General features: G+C 41.9%; 1 protein-coding gene across 1 annotated transcript in view; it reads left to right on the forward strand.

The window, feature by feature from the left end:
- Nucleotides 1-21,225, forward strand: part of PCYT1B (phosphate cytidylyltransferase 1, choline, beta) — an 86,905-nt gene that overhangs the window by 9,980 nt on the left and 55,700 nt on the right. Inside the window, exon 2 of the mRNA XM_023202587.1 lies at nucleotides 18,949-19,048. Coding sequence (XP_023058355.1) covers nucleotides 18,949-19,048 — 100 coding nt within the window. The remainder of the gene's footprint in view (nucleotides 1-18,948; nucleotides 19,049-21,225) is intronic.

The raw sequence follows: 21,225 nt of genomic DNA on the forward strand, positions 1-21,225 counted from the left end.
TGTGTGTGTGTGTGTGTGTGTGTGTGTGTGTGTGTGTGTGTGTGTGTATTTTGTTTTGAGATGGAGTCTTGCTCTGTCACCCAGGCTGGGTGCAGTGGCATGATCTCAGCTCATTGCAACCTCTGCCTCCCAGGTTCAAGCGATTCTTCTGCCTCAGCCTCCCCAGTAGCTGGGATTACAGGTGCACACCACCACGCCTGGCTAATTTTTGTATTTTTTTTTTTTTTAGTAGAGACGAGATTTTACCATGTTGGCCAGGATGGTCTAGAACTCCTGACCTCAAGTGACCCTCCCGCTTCGGCCTCCCAAAGTGCTGTGATTACGGGCGTGAGCCACTGTGCCCAGCCCCAAAGATCAAATATTAACTGATTAAGCTGGGAGTTAAAATTAGGTTTGTCTGACTTCTAAAGCCCCTATTTCCATGACACATAGTTCTCAAACTTCAGTGAGCAGAGAATTGCCTGCTCAAGCTTCCAGGTGATTTGGAAGCAAGATGTGCCTAGATGCACTTTGAGAGATGCTTTATTTAGCCCTCCCAGTCATATCTTCTGTATTTGGGAACAGGAGTAGAAATAAATCAGATATCTATGTTCTTTGTAGTAAAACTAGAAATTCAATGTGAATATTTTGACCCAGCAGTTCCATTCCTAAGAAATTTGTACATATGGCCACCAAAAAAGCTAGTATTAGGATGTTCTTAGCAGTGTTATTAGTAATAACCCCAAACTGGAAACGACCCAAATGCCCAGCAGAAGCAGAATGGATAAAAACATTGTGGTACACTCACACAATTTAATGCTGGATAGCAGTGAGATTGAAGAATCTACAACCACCTGCAGGAATATGGATGAATCTCACAAATGTCGCATTGAATGAAAGAAGCCAGATACAAAATAATATGTACCACATGATTTCATTTCTATAAAATATAAAATAAAAAAGGCAAAGCTCATCTTTGATGTTAGAAATCAGTGTAGTGGCAGGAGCATGGATGGACACTGGAAATGTTAGGTTACTTGATGTGTGGCTGTGTGTACTTAGCTTGTGAAAGTCCACTGAGCTGCACTTAGGATATGTGTACTTTTCTTTTCTTTTTCTTTTTTTTCTTTTTTTTGAGACGGATTCTCGCTCTGTCACCCAGGCTGGAGTGCAGTGGTGTGATCTCGGCTGACTGCAACCTCCGCCTCCCAGTTTCAAGCGATTCTCCTGCCTCAGCCTCCTGAGTAGCTGGGATTACAGGCGTGTGCCACCACACCCAGCTGATTTTCATATTTTTAGTAGAGACCAGGTTTCACCATGTTGGCCAGGCTGGTCTTGAACTCGTGACCTCAGGTGATCCACCTGCCTCGGCCTCCCAAAGTGCTGGGATTACAGGCATGAGCCACCATGCCCAGCTGATATGTGTACTTTTCTGTGTGTCTATTATTCTTTAGTACAAAGTTTAAAAATATTGTTATTCACAATAATCAAGAAAGGGAAACTCTACAATGTATTTCCCATTTCCAAATAATTCTGGTGATCTAATAAACTCTAAGGAATGGCATCAGATCCTTCTTACAATTATAGCTCTTGGCTGCTAACAGAGCTTCAAAGTGCTCAGGCCTTCCAGGGGCCAGTATATCCAGCCCCACAGAGAGCCTAGGTAAGCCCTTGAACAAAACACCTTATGCCTAGGACCACTCCAGCCCTAGTCAGGTAATCTGTGAATTAAAATCCATGGCCCCCAATTGTGTACTATGCCTGGCCTCACAGTCAGACAGGTTGTGGGCTGAGGAAATGGATGGCATTGGTTAGGCAGCAAGAGTACCTCAGAATAATTCTGCTATAGGGTGAATTCTAGAAAATAGCTGACCCAGAGCCTTTGCATCAGGGTTTGGGAGAGTGAAAAATAGAAGAGCTGTAATTAAAGCTTTTAGAATCCTCCCTTTGTCTGCCTATTGCTATAGGAAATCTGGTTAAATTAATCTACTTTACCCCACAATCTTCCAGGATGGAACCCTGAGGGTCAACATTTAGAGATCCAATAGACAAAGAGTTAGGAAAAGAAGACGGAGAGTACTTCTCAAATAGGTGGGAGGTCAGAGGTCCAAGGGTAGAGCAATCACCTTACTGGTAGTTACACAGTTTTCTTGTAAAATATTGTTTTTGTTAAAGAAATCATCCACTTTGCAGAAAATATCATCTTTGGAACATCTTTCCTTCAGTGACTCAGAAAAAAAGAGGTTTAATTATTGAAATAGAATCTAGCAAATACCTCAAGCTGAGACATGTTAGAAATATCTGTACTTCTATCCAAGTGTATTACAAACCTCCCACACTGCATAATTTGTTCTAATGCTTGTTTCTTTCAATCTTCAACAATGTTTTCTATATGTCTTCTAAATATATTTGCTGACAAAGGAATGCATTTTAGTTTGACATCAGTTTTTTTTTTTTTCCTACACATTAGAGCAGCTAGTTTTACTGTAGCATGAAGAACAGATGATTTTGCAATGGTATGAGACTTTTGTTTTTTCTCTGTTAAATTATGGAAACTCAAAAAGGCTTCTAAACACTTATCATTACATGTAACAGTATTTTGTGACATACTGGATTGAGTATCACATGACTCGCAACATTGAAACATTAAACATGAAAAAATCATAGAGGTTTGTCTTCATGTTCTGGATGCTTCATTTTAAAATATGTTAATTACAATAACTTCATACCATCATTAGCTAATATCTCAAGGTGATATTTAATGTTACTGGTAGCAGATACTTCTAATGGTCTTCTGTGAGATAATTTTCAATTCAACTATCTTCTTGTCAGATCAGATTGGGTTGTTGTTGTTCCTACCCGATAATATGGTGGCTGCTGAACTTATGCAGGGAGTAGAAGGGTCAGCTCTGCCATTTTCTTGTTGTTCACTTATGCTTGCATTATCTTTGCTTTCCTATTTCATTGCAGGAAATGTTTTTCTTGTTGTTGTTGTTGTTTGTTTGTTTGTTTTTGAGATGGAGTCTCACTCTGTCGCCAGCCTAGAGTGCAGTGGCGTGATCCTGGCTCAGTGCAACCTCTGCCTCCCGGGTTCAAGTGATTCTCTTGCCTCAGCCTCCCAAGTAGCTGGGACTACAGGCGTGTACCACCATGCCCGGCTAATTTTTGTATTTTTAGTAGAGATGGGGTTTCACCATGTTGGTCAGGCTGGTCTCAAACTCCTGACCTCGTGATCCACCTGCCTCAGCCTCTCAAAGTGCTGGGATTACAGGCGTGAGCCACCGCGCACGGCCTGCAGGAAATATTTTAAGCCACCTGCTGATTTATGTGCATTGGTTTAGTTAAAACTAGATAATATAATCCACAAATACCTTTATCTAGGCTCAGGTGAACTGCGGTATATTGCAATAAGCTGAAAGCAAATGAAAAAATGTCAGGTGACGCAGGCTACCCAACTTTCATGTTCCCTTTAGAATACCTCATGTATTTGATGTTGACAGAGATGGGGCACCAGTGTAAGCCCATGTATTAGAATTAGAAGGCCAGGCATCATGGCTCATGCCTGTAATTCCAACACTTTGGGATGCTGAGGTGGAAGGATCACTTGAGCCTAGGAGTTCCAGACCATCCTGGGCAACATAGTAAGACACTATCTCTACAAATGGTTTTTTTAATTAGATGAACATGGTGACATGTGCCTGTAGTCCTAGGAGGCTGAGGCAAGAGGATCCCTTGTGCTTAGGAGTTGGAGGGCATGGTGAGTGGTGATTGTGCCACCGCGCTCCAACTTGGGTGACAGAGTGAGATCCTGTCTCAAAACAAGCAAACAAAAATAGATATTTTTCTTGGTTTTTATAAAACTTTTTTTCTAATTTTTTGACATGAAAAATAAATACAGTAAGTCCTCACATAACATTATCAAGTGGTTCTTGGGAACTGTGACTTTAAGCAGAATGATATAGAATGAAACCAGTTTTACCATAGGCTAATTTATGTAAACAAGAGTTAAGTTCCTATGGTATATTTCTGGCCACAAAAACATCACCAAACTTCTTTTTAAAATTTTTTATTGATATATATATTGAGACGGAGCCTCACTCCATTGTCCAGGCTGGAGTGCAATGGTGTGATCTTGGCTCACTGCAACCTCCATCTCCTGGGTTCAAGCCATTCTCTCACCTCAGCCTCCGGAGTAGCTGGGACTACAGGTGCATGCAACCATGCCCGGCTAATTTTTTTATTTTTTAGTAGAGACGGGGTTCACCATGTTGGCCGGGCTGGTCTCGAACTCCTGACCTCAAGTGGCCTGCCCACCATGGCCTCCCAAAGTGCTGGGATTACAGGCATGAGCCATTGCACCCGGCCTGATTACATTATATTTCTACATACTTATGGGGTATATGTGAAATTTTGTTACATGCATAGAATGTGTAATGATCAAGCCAGGGTATTTAGGGTGTCCATCACCTTGAGTATTTATCATTTCTATGTATTGAGAACATTTCAAATTTTCTAGCTTTTTTTTTTTTTTTTTTTTTTTTGAGACAGTCTTGCCCTGTTGCCCAGACTGGAGTGCAGTGGTATGATCTTGGCTCAGTGCAACCTCCGCCTCCCAGGTTCAAGCGATTCTCTTGCCTCAGCCTCCTGAGTAGCTGGGATTACAGGCATGCGCCACCATGCCCAGTTAATTTTTGTATTTTTAGTAGAGACGGGGTTTCACCATGATGATCAGGCTCATCTCGAACTCCTGACCTCAGGTGATCCACCCACCTTGGCCTCCCAAAGTGCTGGGATTACAGGCGTGAGCCACCATGCCCAGTCACTTTTCAAGCTATTTTGAAATATGTAATACATTGTTGTTAACTATAATCGTCCTACTCTGCTATCAAATGTTAGAACTTATTCCTTCTATCTAAATGTATGTTTGTACCCAGTAACCAACCTCTCTTCATCCCAACCCCGCTCACCCACACACCCTTCCCAGCCACTATCTCCATGATAGTGGTATCTATCATTCCACTCTCTACCTCCATATGATCAACTTGTTTAGCTCCCACTTATGAGTGAGAACATGCAATATTTGTCTTTCTGTACCTGGCTTAAGTGGCTCTGAAAAGAACCTTTGGTTTTTGAAAGTGGAAGTTGTTCATTTGGAGCTGGTGTACTTGGTGAGGGCCTTGGTGTTGTCAGACACAGTGTGCTTGGCCATCTCCCTAGGCAGCAGGCACAAGCTGTATGGATCTCCCTGGAGGTGATTGTCGAGTACTTGTAATGCATCAAGAATGATGCACTTGAAGATATTGACAAATGAGTTCATGATGCCCATGGTGTTCGATGAGATACCAGAGTTGAGATGGACCTGCTTCAGTACCTTGTAAATGTAAATAGAGTAGCTTTCCTTGTGGCTATGCTTGTGATTCTTGCCATCCTTCTTCTGGCTCTTGGTCACACCGCCTTCTTGGCACCCTTCTTTGGAGCAGGAACAGACTTGGCTGATTCAGGCATGTCAACACAAATCAATAACTGTACTGAGAAAGAAGCCACTTCAACACCACCACACTTCTAAATAAAGACCAAAACACTCCTAGTATCATTCAACATTGAAATACATGTGAGCTGTGTATACATTTAAGAAAGACTAATAAAAACAAGATCATCATTTACCAACTTATTCCAGTTCAGGGTAGTGGGTGACTGGGACCTATCCTGGCACCTCAGGGCACCTGGTGGGAATCAGACCTGGACAGGACACCATCCCATTGCAGGGCACACTCACACACACACCACACTCATAACACTGGGACAATTTTTTTTTTTTTTTTTTTTGAGACAGAGTATTGCTCCGTCACCGAGGCTGGAGTGCAGTGGTGCAATCCTGGCTCACTGCAACCTCCCCCTCCCGGATTCAGGCAATTCTCCTGCCTCAGCCTCCTGAGTAGCTGGGATTACAGGCATGTGCCACCGTGCCCAGCTAATTTTTGTATTTTTAGTAGAGACGGAGTTTCACCATGTTGGCCAGGCTGGCCTCAAACTCCTGACCTCAGGTGATCCGCCCGCCTTGGCCTCCTGTAGTGCTGGAGTTACAGGTGTAAGCCACTGCGCCCAGCCCACATTGGGACAATTTAAAGACATTAATTAACCTGATGTGTACATCTTTGGGATGTGGGAGGAAACCAGAGTACCCCGAGAAAACCTACACAGATATGGGGAGAATGTGAAAATGCTTCACAGACAGTGGCCCTGACCCGGAACCAAAATTTTTTTTTTTTTTTTCTCATCCACGTTATAATGAAAGGACATTGAACAAGATAGCGTTATTCAAGGATCTGAAGTATAAACACAAGTGTTGCTGTCTAATGGATTGTCTTGCCCATCCCACATTAGAAAGCATTGGTCTAGGCATTCTAAATCTTACCCTTGGATCCAACCATCAGGGAGAAAAAACTGTATTTTCAGGGTGCACGTTCGTTTGGCCCCTTGAAGAAAATGCTTTTCTGAACTACTTTTTGGTGCTGGGGTTCTGCCTTGCTTGGAAAGTACTATGGAGACAAATATGAAAAAAAAAAACAAAACAGGATTTTCTGGCCAGGTGCGGTGGCTCACGCCTGTAATCCCAGCACTTTGGGAGCCTGAGGCGGGTGGATCACGAGGTCAGGAGATCGAGACCATCCTGGCTAACAAGGTGAAACCCCATCTCTACTAAAAGTACAAAAAATTAGCCGGGTGTGGTGGTGGGCGCTGTAGTCCCAGCTACTCGGGAGGCTGAGGCAGGAGAATAGCGTGAACCCAGGATGCGGAGCTTGCAGCGAGCCAAGATCGTGCCACTGCACTCCAGCCTGGGCAACAGTGCAAGAGTCCGTCTCAAAAACAAACAAAAAAACCTGGACTTTCTCTACTAGGGGGCTGTTGTTGAATGTGTCAGTACTGATGTCACTACAGCACCACGTAGCATGCGCTTTAAGGTGGCACCACGGGAGGAATTTCTCTCAGAACTCAGCATCAGGAAAATGCTATGCTTTTTCCTCAATAGCTATTTTGCTTTGTACTTAAGGACAATATTAACTTTGTTTTCCTCTTTGCTGTGACTGCTGGGAGCTTAAAGCCATTTTTGTAGTCTTACCTTTTTGAAATGTAGAGGACTGTGATAAGCATTTCTTTGGGCTCATTTCACCCCTGACCTTTAAAAAACAAGCATATTTTGGCTGGGCATGGTAGTTCACGCCTGTAATCCCAGCACTTTGGGAGGCCGAGGCAGGCAGATCACAAGGTCAGGAGATCGAGACCATCCTGGCTGACACAGTGAAACCCCATCTCTAGCAAAAATACAAAAAATTAGCTGGGTGTGGTGGTGGACGCCTGGCGTCCCAGCTACTCAGGAGGCTGAGCGTGAACCTGGGAGGTGGAGGTTGCAGTGAGCTGAGATCCGGCCACTGCACTCCAGCCTGGGTGACAGAGCGAGACTCTGTCTCAAAAAAAAAAAAAGAAAGAAAAACAAAAATAAACAAAAAAACATATTTCTCCTCCTCACCCCAGATCTTGCAACTATTATTTTAAACTTTCAAATTTTATTTTTTAAGTCACCTCAAGTCTTTTGGGGAAGGAGTTGGGATATGAATATGATATAACATTGTTACTGATGTTCACTATAAATTCCTTAAGTTCAATTGCCTAAGAAAAAAATTATTTAGAATGTGGAATTTTTATCTCTCGGTAAAGATTGTTTTCTATTGTTAATAGCATCTATGTATTTCATGAGTCTAAGAGGTTATTCATGGTAAGTTGCACTTCCATTTCAAAGGTGTTACAATGTGGAAAAAATGGCCAACACTGATTTTAAGATAATATCTATTGTAAGATCCCTCCTACTCTCAGAGATGTTAAAATGTGAGGAGAAATGTACATTTTAGAATCAATGAAATGTGGTTTTACTTATAGTATTATGAGTCTTCTAGCTATTTGATGTTCACTCACTGCTGCTGTGAGGTTGGAAAGTGGCCGCATGAGATGGAGTTATGGTTTATGAGTGGTCAGTGTTTTAAGGAAGCCTGTATCTCCAGGGCGTAATAAAAATTCTGATCTCTGATCACCAGAAGGGCAGTATGTACTAGGCTGACCAAGATGTGAGCATTCAGGCACTGGTTTACTGGTTTACAAAATGAAGTTATTATGTGGGAACTCCAAATAAAGTTGGAAAATGCGTGGTTTTTTTTTTTTTTTTTTTTTTTTTTTTGAGACAAGATCTACTCTGTCACCCAGGCTGGAGTGCAGTGGCATGCAATCACAGCTTATTGCAGCCTTGACCTCCTGGGACCAAGCAGTCCTCCCACATCAGCCTCCAGAGTAGCTAGGACTACAGGCGTACGCCACCATGCCCGGCTAATTTTTCGTAGAGAGAGGGTTTCGCCATGGTCCCCAGGCTGCTCTCGAACTCCTGAACTCAGGCGATCTGCCTGCCTCTGCCTCCCAACGAGCTGGGATTACAACAGTGAGCTACTGAGCCCAGCCTGGAAACGTGTCTTTAAAAGACATTTAAGATAATTTTTAAACTGTGCTATTGTTTTGCTTTTAACCAACTTCAAAATACTTATTCTCAACAATAGAAAAATGGGCAAAGGACAGATTATTCTCTGATGAAAATACAAATGGCTAATAAACATTTGAAAAATGTTCAATCTTTTTGTAATCAAAATAATGCAAATTGAAACAGCATGCTACCATTTTTTGGTCTATAAAACTGACAAAGGTAATACTCAATGCCAGTGAGATGGCAGCAAGATAGGTGCTTTCATACATTGTAATGTGAGTATAAATGATACAGCTTTTGTAGGAGGTAATTTACCAATACATGTTGAAATGTTCTTCAAATATTTATCTTTAAAATGTTCATACCCCTGATCTAAGTAATTCAGTTTCTAGGCATCTATCATAAGGAAATAATCAGAGGTTCAGAATTATGTTTAGAACGTTATTTATATTAGTGAAATATAAATAATTTAATATTCAATGATAGAGAAGTATTTAAATTACGGTTCTTTTTCAGTGAAATGTTTTACAGCTATCAAAATTAGTGAGGTTGAAAACTGTTTAAATGACATGATAAGATAATCATGATATATTGAGTGAAAAAAACTGTCTATCCAGCAAGATTCCAAACTTGTTAATATGTATATATGCCATACCAGAAAGCCTGAAATGAAATATAGAAAGCTAACTATGGTTGTCTCTGGGAAGTAGAAAGAATTATTGGTAACTTTTATTTTCCTCTCTTAACTTTCCCAAATTTTCTATGATATATATTATGATGATGATAAGAAAAAGCTATGAAAGATTGACAATATATTTATTTTATTATTGAGTTTAAAGTCTGTATTTGTCTTTATCAATTATCATTCTCTCTCCTGTGACTTTAAATTCCCCCATTCAACAAATATTCTTAAGGACCTTCTATATGCCAGGTACTGCCTGGTGAATAGGGATACAGCAATGAGTAGACAGACCAAGTCCTTGCTTTCTTAGAGCTTCCCTAATAGCAGGGAGAGACTGAGCTTAAATATACAATGTTTCCTCATCTGATGACCTGGACCTCTCTTCTGCCTGCCTCCATGCCCTTAGCTGAATGAGTGAATCTAGTCTAATGGCTTTATTTATCACATACTCTGTCAGTTTCTAAACCTGCATCTCTTGTTAGCCCTTTCTCCCAAACACTAGACTTATACATCCAATTGTCTACCTGACATCTCCACTTGGAGATCTAATAGGTATGTCAAACCAAATCTGTGAGAATGAAATTGTTAATTCCTTGTTGTCCCTCCCACCCCTAGATCTACTCTTCCAGTGTTTTACCCCTCCTAGGGAATGGCAATGCCATCTTTCCAGTTCTTCAGGCCAGCAGCTTTGGAATTATCCTGACTCCTCTCATTCTTTCACACCCTACATCCAATCTATTTCAAGTTTTATATATCCAAAATCTATCCAGAATCTGGCCACTTCTTACCACCTCCACTGCGATCACCCTGACCCCTGCCTCTGTCTTCTTTTGCCTGATTATTACAACAGACACCTCAGTGCTTTTCTTGTTTCTACCTTTGACCTCTTACAGTTTATTCTCAACACATTAGCCAGATGGTCTTACTAAAGCTAAGCCAGATCATTATCATGCCTTGTTCAAAACGCTCTGATGCCCAGGACTTTGGGAGGCTGAAGCAGGTGGATCACCTGAGGTTAGGAGTTCGAGACCAGCATGGCGAAACCCTGTCTCTACTAAAAATACAAAAATTAGCCGGGTGGGGTGGCGCATGCCTGTAGTCCCAGCTAGTTGGGAGACTGAGGCAGGAGAACCGCTTGAACCCAGGAGGCAGAGGTTGTAGTGAGCCGAGATCGCACCACTGCACTCCACCCTGGGCGACAGAGTGAGACTCCAACTCAAAAACGAAACAAAACAAAACGCTCTGATGGCTCCCATCTCCCTAGAGTGAAAGCCAGTCTTTACAGTGTCCTAAAAGGCTCACGCAACTGGGTGCCTCTCATCTCCTTTCTTCCTGCCTCACCTCTGGCTACATCTTTTCTTTTTTGCTCGCTTCCTCCAAGCATACTGGCCTTCTAGTTATTCCTGGAAGAAGCCAGGCATGTTCCTGCCTCATGGCCTTTGCCCTGGCTGTTTTCTCTGCCAGGAATGCTCTTTCTCCACATGGCTCACTTGATCCTTTATATATTTACACATACATCAACTTCTCTGACTATCCTATTTACAGTGATACCCCTAACACTCCCTATTCCCTTTCCTTGCCTTATTTTTTTCTATAACACGTAATCACCCTTTAACTAAAATACTACATGTTTTATGTTCTTTTTTGTTGCTTGTTTATTATCTTTAAGTATTATGAGGGCAAAATTTTTTGTTTTGTTTTGTTTCCTGATGTATCCTCAGAAGCTAGAACATTGCCTGGCACACCGCAAGGACTCAAAAAGTGTTTGTCTGATGTTAGAAAAATGAATGATGGGTAGATACCATGAAAGTAATTTAAACATTTTTAAAAGCTCAGATGAGTTTTAAATATTCCATATACCTGCAAACCATATCATTTAACAGTTAATTTTTGGGTAATAGTTTTTATTTTTCAAAATACTCCTCTCTTCTTAATATAGGCCTCTCTCCCCCACCCCTGCCCCATTTGGGACACCTGAACCTTGATTAAATTTTCTGCCTCTCTGAATTTAAAGAAGAGGAGATATTTCTTTAAATTCATTTTTGCATTATGAACATTGCATGAATGCATTCTCATTTTAAAAATAAAACAGAATGACAGACATATATGGAATAAACAATGAAATCCCTTCATCTCTTCTCCAAAATATTATCTTCTTCCCAAGAGGTAACCCCAATTAACAATTCAATGTGTATCATTCAAGTCCAGTGCTTTCCAGTAGAACTTTCTGTGATGATAGAAATGTTCTATATCTGCACTGCCCAATATTGTACCCAGTACCTGGTAGTCACATGGGTTATTGAGCACATGAAATGTGGCTAATGTGAATGACAAACTGCTTTTAATTTTATTTAATTTTAATTAATTATAATTTGAATTTAAATAGCCACATGTGACTAATGGCTACCATATTAGCACAGTTCTAAACTATTTCTCTTTCTTTTCTTTTTTTTTGAGGCAAGAGTTTCACTCTTGTCGCCCAGGCTGGAGTGCAGTGGCGTGATCTCAGCTCACTGCAACCTCCGCCTCCCAGGTTCAAGCAATTATCCTGCCTCAGCCTTCCGAGTAGCTGGGATTACAGGCATGCACCATCAGACTCAGCTAATTTTTGTATTTTTAGTAGAAATGGGGTTTCACCATGTTGGCCAGGCTGGTCTTGAACTCCTGATCTCAGGCGATCCACCCGCCTCAGCCTCCCAAAGTGCTGGGATTACAGACGTGAGCCACTGCGCCCAGCCCTAAACTATTTCTACACAATTACCTCTCTCTTTTCTTCTTTTTCTCTCTCTTCCCTCTTCTCTCTCTTTTTACTATAAATGACATCATACTAGATAGCATGTATACATACATATTATACATATTGCTTGCTTTGTGACTTGCTTTTTTTTTTTTTTTTTTGAGACGGAGTCTGGCTCTGTCTCCCGGGCTGGAGTGTGTGACTTGCTTTTTGCGTTCAACAAAATGTCTTAGATATCATTCTCTGTCAGTACGTATGTATCTGTCTTGCTGTTTTCAATGGTGCCTGTTACTTATAACATGTGCATACCATACATAACTAAATGAAAAAAATGGATATTTCTTGGTGCTGAATCACATAATGGGCCTCTTTTTTCTTCTCTCCAGTGACATTTATTGGTGACGACTTTGCACCAGCTGCCTGATTTAAGAGTCTACATAATCAATGACACAGTCTAAGAATCCAGTGATTCGTGTGTGTTGGGCCCATGGTCAACTATATTATCTATTTTTTTCTGTCCTCTCTATCTTCAAAAGACAAAATATTCTGATTCCATAATAAATAAGGCTTTAAAAATATGTTCAGAAACAAGTTAATATAAACCTAACAGTATGAGGCTGCTGGATGAGATTTTGTGACGTCTTTTTGTAATTCTGAATTTGTGGTTCTAAAGCTGATGAGTTTCATAGCAAAAAGCCTACCTGGAAGAAGTAGATTCTTTCTGAAGTCCTGTTCTTATCTTTTTTTTTTGGCATAAAATGTTCTGTCTTTGTAAAATTCTTTTCTACTAGAGACATTCTTGAGATGGTTATAACTTTAGTTACTCTGGGTAATTCACTTTTCAATTGATCTCTGTGCTTCTAACATACCTCATCAGCATTTTCTAGCTAATGTTGGAGCCTGACAAACTGTTATAGACACTGTATTAACCAAGGCTCTGTCAAGACACAGATGGCTCACTCTAAAGGTGAAATTTAAAGAGAGTTTAATAAAGGTAGTAGTTATAAAGGTATGGGCAGGGTTTAAGGAAACCTCAAGGAATAGTATAGTATCCTTGGCCTAGAAACAATGGGGAGTTGCCATCCCCCAGACTGGTAGGGGCAAGGGGTGAGTATGGTTACCAGAACCTCACACAGACAGCTTTATAAAGAGGGCCCCCTCACAGAAGCTGCGAATTTTGGTAAAAGGACAGAACCAACACACTGCTTCCTAGCAGAGAGGAAGCCAGGGAGACAAATACCCTGAGCTCACTCTTGTCCTGCCCTCCACTGTTTCGCACGCTTCCCAATCCAACTGGAAGCAGGAGGCAGAGATCCCACTGGTGCAGTCATAGGAGAAGCCATACAGAAAAGAGTAGAGGAAAAGCATAGAGAAGGGTAGAAAGAGAGTGGATTCTGGAGAGGTAAAAGGGAAGATATTTATTACCCACACATTCTTTTAGCTAATCCTCACAACAGCTTATCCTCCTTTCATAGACAAGGATACTAAGGCTTGAGAGATTAAGAACCAGCAATTTGCTAAAAATCAAATGTAAAAATAGGGAAAGGGATATTAAATAATGGAGGTAGGATTTGAACTCAAGCCTGTCTGACGGGATTGCCCCACTGGAGTTAAGAATAGCTTCACTTAAACAAGCAATTCTGCGGTTGGCCTATCACCATCAGCAGTACTGTGCTAAGTTCTGATTGGTTGATTAGCTTTGTTGTCTGATTGGTCCAGTTGTCAGTCAGTGATGTACATTGCATAAATGCAGATTCTAGCAACCATTTTTTTCACTTAAGTAATATTTGCATTGTCCATTGTCCAGTACCTTATGACTTTTGTTTTAAGTAAATATTTGACAATGTCCAACTGAAGGGATTCTATACATGAAACACCCAACATGTAATGTCTTCTTTAAAAGCCTGATGAAATGTGGCTTTGGTATGATTCTATGGCATAGTTTATATAACCAGAACTTGTGTGACAAATAGGTAACATATTCACCTTGTAATGACTGAGTATTCTGAAATCTTCAATTAGGTAGAAAGAAGTTTTATTGCAATCTAGCTCCAAGTCTTTGGTCTGGCAAGGCCCTTGCATATGTGAGGTTCAGGGCACTGGGCCAGGGCTTCTTAACCCTTTATGATCCTTGCTGTCTTCTGCTAAACATAAAAATCTCATGTGCCAACCGAACCCCAAATTTGGAATATGGCTCTCCAGAGGGGCATAGTCTTGTCTTCTGATGATCTTCACCAGTTCAGAAGCTTAGTTTCTATTATTTTCATGCTCAAAAGAGTAGTGGTTTCCCCAAATATGAAATTATTGAAAACTGAACATGCCTTTTCAAACTAATACCTTCTCCCATTCTAAAAGGGTCATTCTTCATTTTAGAAGATTGCTGCTGCAAAGCCATTTCTGTTCCTTTCTTATCTCTCTCCTCCATTTCTCTACCCTCCAAACAGCTAGCATCATATTAAACATATATCATGTGCTAATACACACTACAAAATGTGATCTGGCTGATTTATAATCTAACCTGAGGCTTGCAAATAACTACAAGTAAGTCATTTGACCTGCTTCACTAAGTCTGGGCAAAAATATGGTTACATGATTTTATTTCTTCAGTTAATTATTTGAGTACCCCCTTCTCTATCAGGAAATCATGTATCTCCTTTTTGAGGTTTCTCCATCCTTACAGTCTAAAAATCCTGAGGGTTTCCTCAGCTCACAGGGAGCCAAAAAGGTAACTGAGTTTGAGGGATCTACACTGCTGTTGCTTCTTGCTGTCACTTGGTGTCACCTTGAAAACTGGTTCAGTGACGATAATATCTACCTCACAGAGGTGTTGTACAAATTAAATGAGCAAATACATTTAAAGTGCTTAGTATATCGATGGATATACTAAGTAGGTACTCAAAGATTTAGCTATTACCTTATGTCATCAGGCCTCAGTTTTATGTAGGGTCTACACCAGAGGATCCCTGGAAGCATTTCAGCTTTGGCAAATGGTGAAGTTAGCTCAGTCCCTGTGCCTCCCAGAAGCCTCTATCTTACTCATATTGTCCTGAAGTTGATGTGCCTCTAGTATATGAAAGAGGCAGAACCTAAGGAGCATAGAATTTTTTATAAAGCAAATGATTTTTCTGGCTCAGAGAAAGAGTTTTTTTGTTTTTTTTAAATTGTAATCTGGGGTGTTTAGACTGACAAATTTTTTTTTTTTTTTCTTTGAGACGGAGTCTAGCTCTGTCGCCCAGGCTGGAGTGCAGTGGCCGGATCTCAGCTCACTGCAAGCTCCGCCTCCTGGGTTCACGCCATTCTCCTGCCTCAGCCTCCTGAGTAGCTGGGACTACAGGCGCCCGCCACCTCGCCCGGCTAGTTTTTTGTATTTTTTTTTTTTTTTAGTAGAGATGGGGTTTCACCGTGTTAGCCAGGATGGTCTCGATCTCCTGACCTCGTGATCTGCCCGTCTCGGCCTCCCAAAGTGCTGGGATTACAGGCTTGAGCCACCGCGCCCAGCCGGACTGACAAAATTTTGTCTCACATCACAGGGCTGGTTGGTAGTAGCTGGGCCTTAACCAAAGTCTTCCTGAATGCAGAGCTTGATCAACTCTAGAAGTATCCTGCTGTGCTTTAGAAAGCAATGTTCTGGAGAGTAAGGCTGTGGCTCATTTATTTTTGCATTCTCCCCATTCTGAGCACATTGCTTTATACATAACAAGAAATAGCTCTTCTTCATATCAACTGCTGTTAAAGATAGTCACCTGTGCACACATGCAAACACAAACACATTCACACACTTAGGCATTCTCTCTGCCTTCCATCTCTTTGTTTCTCCTTCTTTCCTACTTCTAGGCTATAATAATTAAGAACGAAATGCACAGTGCATATAAACCTTTTCTTCCCCTTTGAGTAACTATTGTTGCTTTACAACTTTCCCTATCCCTGTTTTTATTAACAGATTTCATACCCTCAAGAACACACCGTTCTTGGAAAATGGCAACACTATCTCCTCTTTAATAAACTTTGTGACTAGCACATACAAGATCACCAAATAGTAATTTATTTTAGGTCATGTTTGGCCGGGCGCGGTGGCTCAAGCCTGTAATCCCAGCACTTTGGGAGGCCGAGACGGGCGGATCACGAGGTCAGGAGATCGAGATCATCCTGGCTAACACGGTGAAACCCCGTCTCTACTAAAAAATACAAAAAAACTAGCCGGGCGAGGTGGCGGGCGCCTGTAGTCCCAGCTACTGGGAGGCTGAGGCAGGAGAATGGCGTAAACCCGGGAGGCGGAATTTGCAGTGAGCTGAGATCCTGCCACTGCACTCCAGCCCAGGTGACAGAGCGAGACTCCGTCTCAAAAAAAAAAAAAAAAAAAAGAAAAGAAAAGGTTCATTGCGCACATATATTAACAGGTAATGAATCATTAATATAAGCTAATCCCACTTGCCAATCCATTTACCGAGTTGGGTTGTGTGCTAAAAGTCCATTCTTAAGTCAGTTTGCGGCCAGGTGTGGTAGTGCATACCTGTAGTCCCAGCTACTTGGGAGGCTGAGGCAGGAGAATCACTTGAACCCAGGAGACGGATGTGGCAGTGAGGTGAGATCACACCACTGCACTCCAACCTGGGAGACAGAATGAGACTCCGTCTCAAAAAAATAAATAAAGTAAATAAAAACTAGTCAATTTGCTTGCTCCTATGGGTAACTATATTATCTATTATTATATCATATTATATATAATAGTGAATAATAATAGCAGTAAAAATAGCTACAGTTTATTAAGTACAAGGTATGTTACACATATTATCTCTGCTTTTCACAGCAGCCTTGCAAGATGAATAGCCCATTTTACAGATGAAACTGAGGTTCAAATAAGTTAAGGAACTTGCTTTTAAGCACACAAAGTCAAAAATATTTCCTGCCTCAAGTATAACTCCTTCTGAAGTGGTAGTGGTGGGCCACTCATGACTTTCCTCACCACATCTGTTGGGCCCCAGGGTGGGCGCCTGACCCAATGCCAGCCAATCCTGGTTAAGGCCTGATTTGAAAAGATGAATTTGGCCAATCAGATTCTCCCTTAGGAATTTGAATTAGAAAACATGGAAAGAGGCAATAAGTTGGTAGGAGGCTAGGGCTGAAAGGCACAATGGAAAGTTGTTAAATGAATGTTGTGAAGAGAGGCTGAGGAGGCCATGATGGGCCGGCCTATTAGAGCTGAAGCTGTGAGGCAGTGGAAAGCAAGCAGTGGCTTTAATGTAGTGGAAGGAAATGGAGTCAATGGGGGTGGGACAGAAAGGATCATGTGCAGAGAGCAGCCAAGTTGGTGCAGAGCACTCTCTCTGGGGCCACGTTCTGCCCTTTCCTCCTTTTCCAGTTTTAGTTCCAGGGTAGTTTTAAAAGAAATCCTCCATCCTTTGAGCTAATGTTAGTGAGTGTCAGTTCCCTTCAACCAGAAGAGCCAAATTAAAATACATGGCCAGTAAGTGCTGGAGAGGGGATTTGAACCCTGGGTTTGTGGCTACAGAGTTTTTGTTCTTTTCACTGCACCCCTTTGCCACATTACAAATGCCACTGTGGTCTACCATAGCCTATGAGGTCACCATAATGTATCTGAAAAAGAACCAATAGTGAACCCAAGTTTCCTGAATCCTTGTCCCAAGTCTTGGTTTGCTTCCAGAGCCCTGAAGGAGAAAGTGAGGGCCGAGAAAATCTCAGATAACTGGCAGGCCTCCAGACAACATTGAGCTTCTCGGGTGGAAGAGACTGCAATGGGGAGAGGGGATGGGGACAGGGGAGGGATCAGTTCTCATCAGTGCAGAGAATGGGGGCTCCCCAAGGGCAGGGATTATTGGTCTTATCCCTACTTCTATCCCCAGATTCCAAGATAGTGCCTGTCACATATTTGAATGAGTGAGCAAATGGATAAATAAATGGCAGAAGTGAGTCACAGCCCCTGTCCAAATGTATGGATCATTCTTCAGTCTAGTGTCCGCAGGTTAAGGAACACATCTTAACCTGTCACCATCTCTAAGAAACAATTGATGCAGCGCTGTGAATAATGTTTACCGTGCCTAATCCACTTTAGCTTTAAAAATCACAAAGATGATGTAGTGGTGACTGCGATCACAGCACAGTTCAAAGACTACAAATGGACAACTCTGGATTGCATTTGCCTTGTTTACAAAAACACCGCTTGCTTTGTCTGGAGAGAGTGAGGTTTTCATTTTAAGAGGCTGGCTAAAAAATGCAGGGCCACTTTCTGGGCAGGCTTCCAAGTGACTACATCTTTCTCACAGCGTTCCCCAGAGCCCCAGTCCGAGCTGCCTGGGGCGGGGCCTCTAGCCGCTGGTCGCTGTTGAAGCTACCACAGTAGCAGTCATCTGCAGCCTGCCCGAATTACTGAGCTTTTAAGCCTTCCCAAGGCACAGATAACAGCTTTGGCCTTCGCATTGAAAGAGATATCAGAGTTTGTCATTGGCCAAGCTGCTGTGTGTGAAATATAGGAGATGTCGCACCACGCTTCTGAGTATGGCATTCTTTCCAGCCGAGTCTCCTGGGTGTGGGTGAGTCTAAATGTTTGAAGACTGCCCTCGTTGGTTGTGAAATGTTTGAAACTGGGCATTGTGACTTTCCAAGGGCATGAATTGGCATATTTCTTAACCCTAATGAACCTCAGTTTCCTTTTTGTGAAATAGGGATAGTATTATCCTATGCTCTAGAAGGATAGAAGTATCTATGCATCACAGGGGGCTGTGAAACCTAAAAGAGATAACAGCAGAGTATCTCATCTAGTACCTGGCATACTATAGACACTGAAGAGCTTTTGTTATTTCTGAAGCATCCGTAAAAAACAAACAAAAAGGTTTCAGTGATGATGCCCTATTTTTATGTCTAACAGTACAGTATTTCTCTGAAAGACTCAGCAGATATATTTGACTTCTTAATCACACCTGTGTAGCCAACAGGAATAAAACTTCAGAGCAAGTTAGTGCCAAAGGAAAGTTCATCAGACTGTATTCCCTTTCTTTTTCTCCCTTCTAGACCCTGACCGCACCTGCCCCATTTGCTGATGAAACCAACTGCCAGTGTCGAGCACCCCATGAAAAACTGACCATTGCTCAGGCCCGCTTAGGAACACCAGGTGAGGCTGTACTTTTTTTTTCTCAAATGGGTCCTGTCTTGACATTTAAAGTATCAGAAAGGGGCCGGGAGCGGTGGCTCACGCCTGTGATCCCAGCACTTTGGGTGGCTGAGGTGGGTGGATCACCTTGAGGTCAGGAGTTCGAGACTAGCCTGGACAACATGGTGAAACCCCATCTCTACTAAAAATACAAAAGTTAGCCAGGTGTGGTGGCGCACGCCTGTAGTACCAGCTACTCACTTTGGGAGGCTGAGGTGGGAGGACCGCTTGAACCTGGGACGTGGAGATTGCAGTGAGCCAAGATTGTGCCACTGCACTCCAGCCTGGGCGACAGAGCAAGACTCCATCTCAAAAAAAAAAAAAAAAAAGTATCAGAAAGGTCCATCATTAAGGAGCAGCACTTGCTTTCAAGCAGAGTTGAACTTAGAGGTTATAACACAGTGCAAGGGTAAAGAAGGGTAAACATTAGCAGTGATAAACCAGACCAACCAAAGGAGCCAAGAAAAAGATGCATCAGAATACGGGGAGTTTGAGCCCCGGCTTTATCACTTGTTAGTTCTACAGCCTTGGGCAAGTCACTAGAAAGATCTCAATCTGTTTCCTCAAAACAGGGACAACAATACCTACCTCACAAGGTTTCTGTAATAACTAGATTCGTTGAAAGTTCCAAAGCATTTTTAAAACCATGAAGGCATATACAAACCTAAGCTACTATAATTATTACCATTCTTTAAAGTATGCATTTTTAAAAAAACATTTCAAGTGTGCCTTAAAAAGAGTGGGATGTGCTATAGAAGTTTGTTCATTCATTCATTCCTTTAGCATTGTGCCAGAGGATGGATAGGGAAGAGATTTGGAAAGAATTATAAGGTACCATCTGTTTTTCAGGAGACAAGACAACTAGATGTGAAATAAAAAACACATCTTAGGCGTTAAAACCTGCAACACAGATGATAATTGATTCTTAGAGAATGGCAGATTCATTTGGCCTAAGTGATCAGGCAAGACTTCCGGGAGGAAGCAGAACAGACCTTTTAAGAGAAGTAAGATTTGGACTCTGTGGGCAAAAGATGCAAAGGTATTGCAGGCAGGTGGAAGGGGAATAGTGAAGACACAGAAATAGAGAGCTGTGTAGGAGTAAGTGAGTGTTGTTTTAGTTGATTGGGATGGGGTGAAAAACAAGACTAGTTGAACAGGTAAACTTTAAGCCATTTAACATGGCATAACTCGGCCGGGCGCGGTGGCTCACACCTGTAATCCCAGCACTTTGGGAGGCTGAGGCAGGCAGATCACTTGAGGTCAGGAGTTCCAGACCAGCCTGGCCAACATGGTGAAACCCCATCTCTACTAAAAATACAAAAATTAGCCAGGCGTGATGGCAGGAACCTATAATCCCAGCTGCTTGGGAGGCAGAGGTGAGAGAATCACTTGAACCAAGAAGGTGGAGGTTGCAGTAAGCTGAGATCGCATCATTGCGCTCCAGCCTGGGTGACAGAGTGAGGCTCTGTCTCAAAAAATAATAATAAAATAAAATAAAAAGAACATGGAATAACTCAGTGGTTTCTAGTTGCCACTGCAAAAAAAAAAAAAAAAAAAAAAAAACCAAACTTGAAAGAATCCATGGAATGAAGAACAGCTTGCCTAATAATAATAATGGATATTTATTAAGTACTTACTGTGTACTAAGGTCTTTATATGTATCATGTCATTTCACTGTCACAACTCTGTGTGATTAGTAGTTTTAGTATTTCACAGATGAGGAAATGAAGGCTTAGAGAAGTTGTGAATCTGCACAAGGTCATTCACTAGTAAATGGCAGTGGTTCACACTGGAGCCTGTATTAGAATCTGCTGGAGGGCTTCTTAAAACCCAAATGGGTGGGCTCCACTCCTAAAGTTTCTGATTCGGTCCAACTAGGGTGGGGCCCAAGAAGTTACATCTCTAACAAGTTTCCAGGTGATGCTACTGCTCCAGGGATCACACTGGGAGAACCATTGGTAAGTGGTAAAATTGGGATTTGGTCTCAAACCTATTTGTCTTGGAGCTTGACCTCTCAACCATGACACTGTGCTTCCTATAAGAATAGCCTTCAATAGAGTGAAGTGAGAAGCAGAGTAGGCAGAGTTAGGAAGCTTTTGTGTGAGTTGCTTTTGAAAAAGGCAAAACAAGGTTGGGGA

Source organism: Piliocolobus tephrosceles, chromosome 12 (assembly GCF_002776525.5).
Source record: "Piliocolobus tephrosceles isolate RC106 chromosome 12, ASM277652v3, whole genome shotgun sequence".
Classification (NCBI taxonomy): Eukaryota; Metazoa; Chordata; class Mammalia; order Primates; family Cercopithecidae; genus Piliocolobus; species Piliocolobus tephrosceles.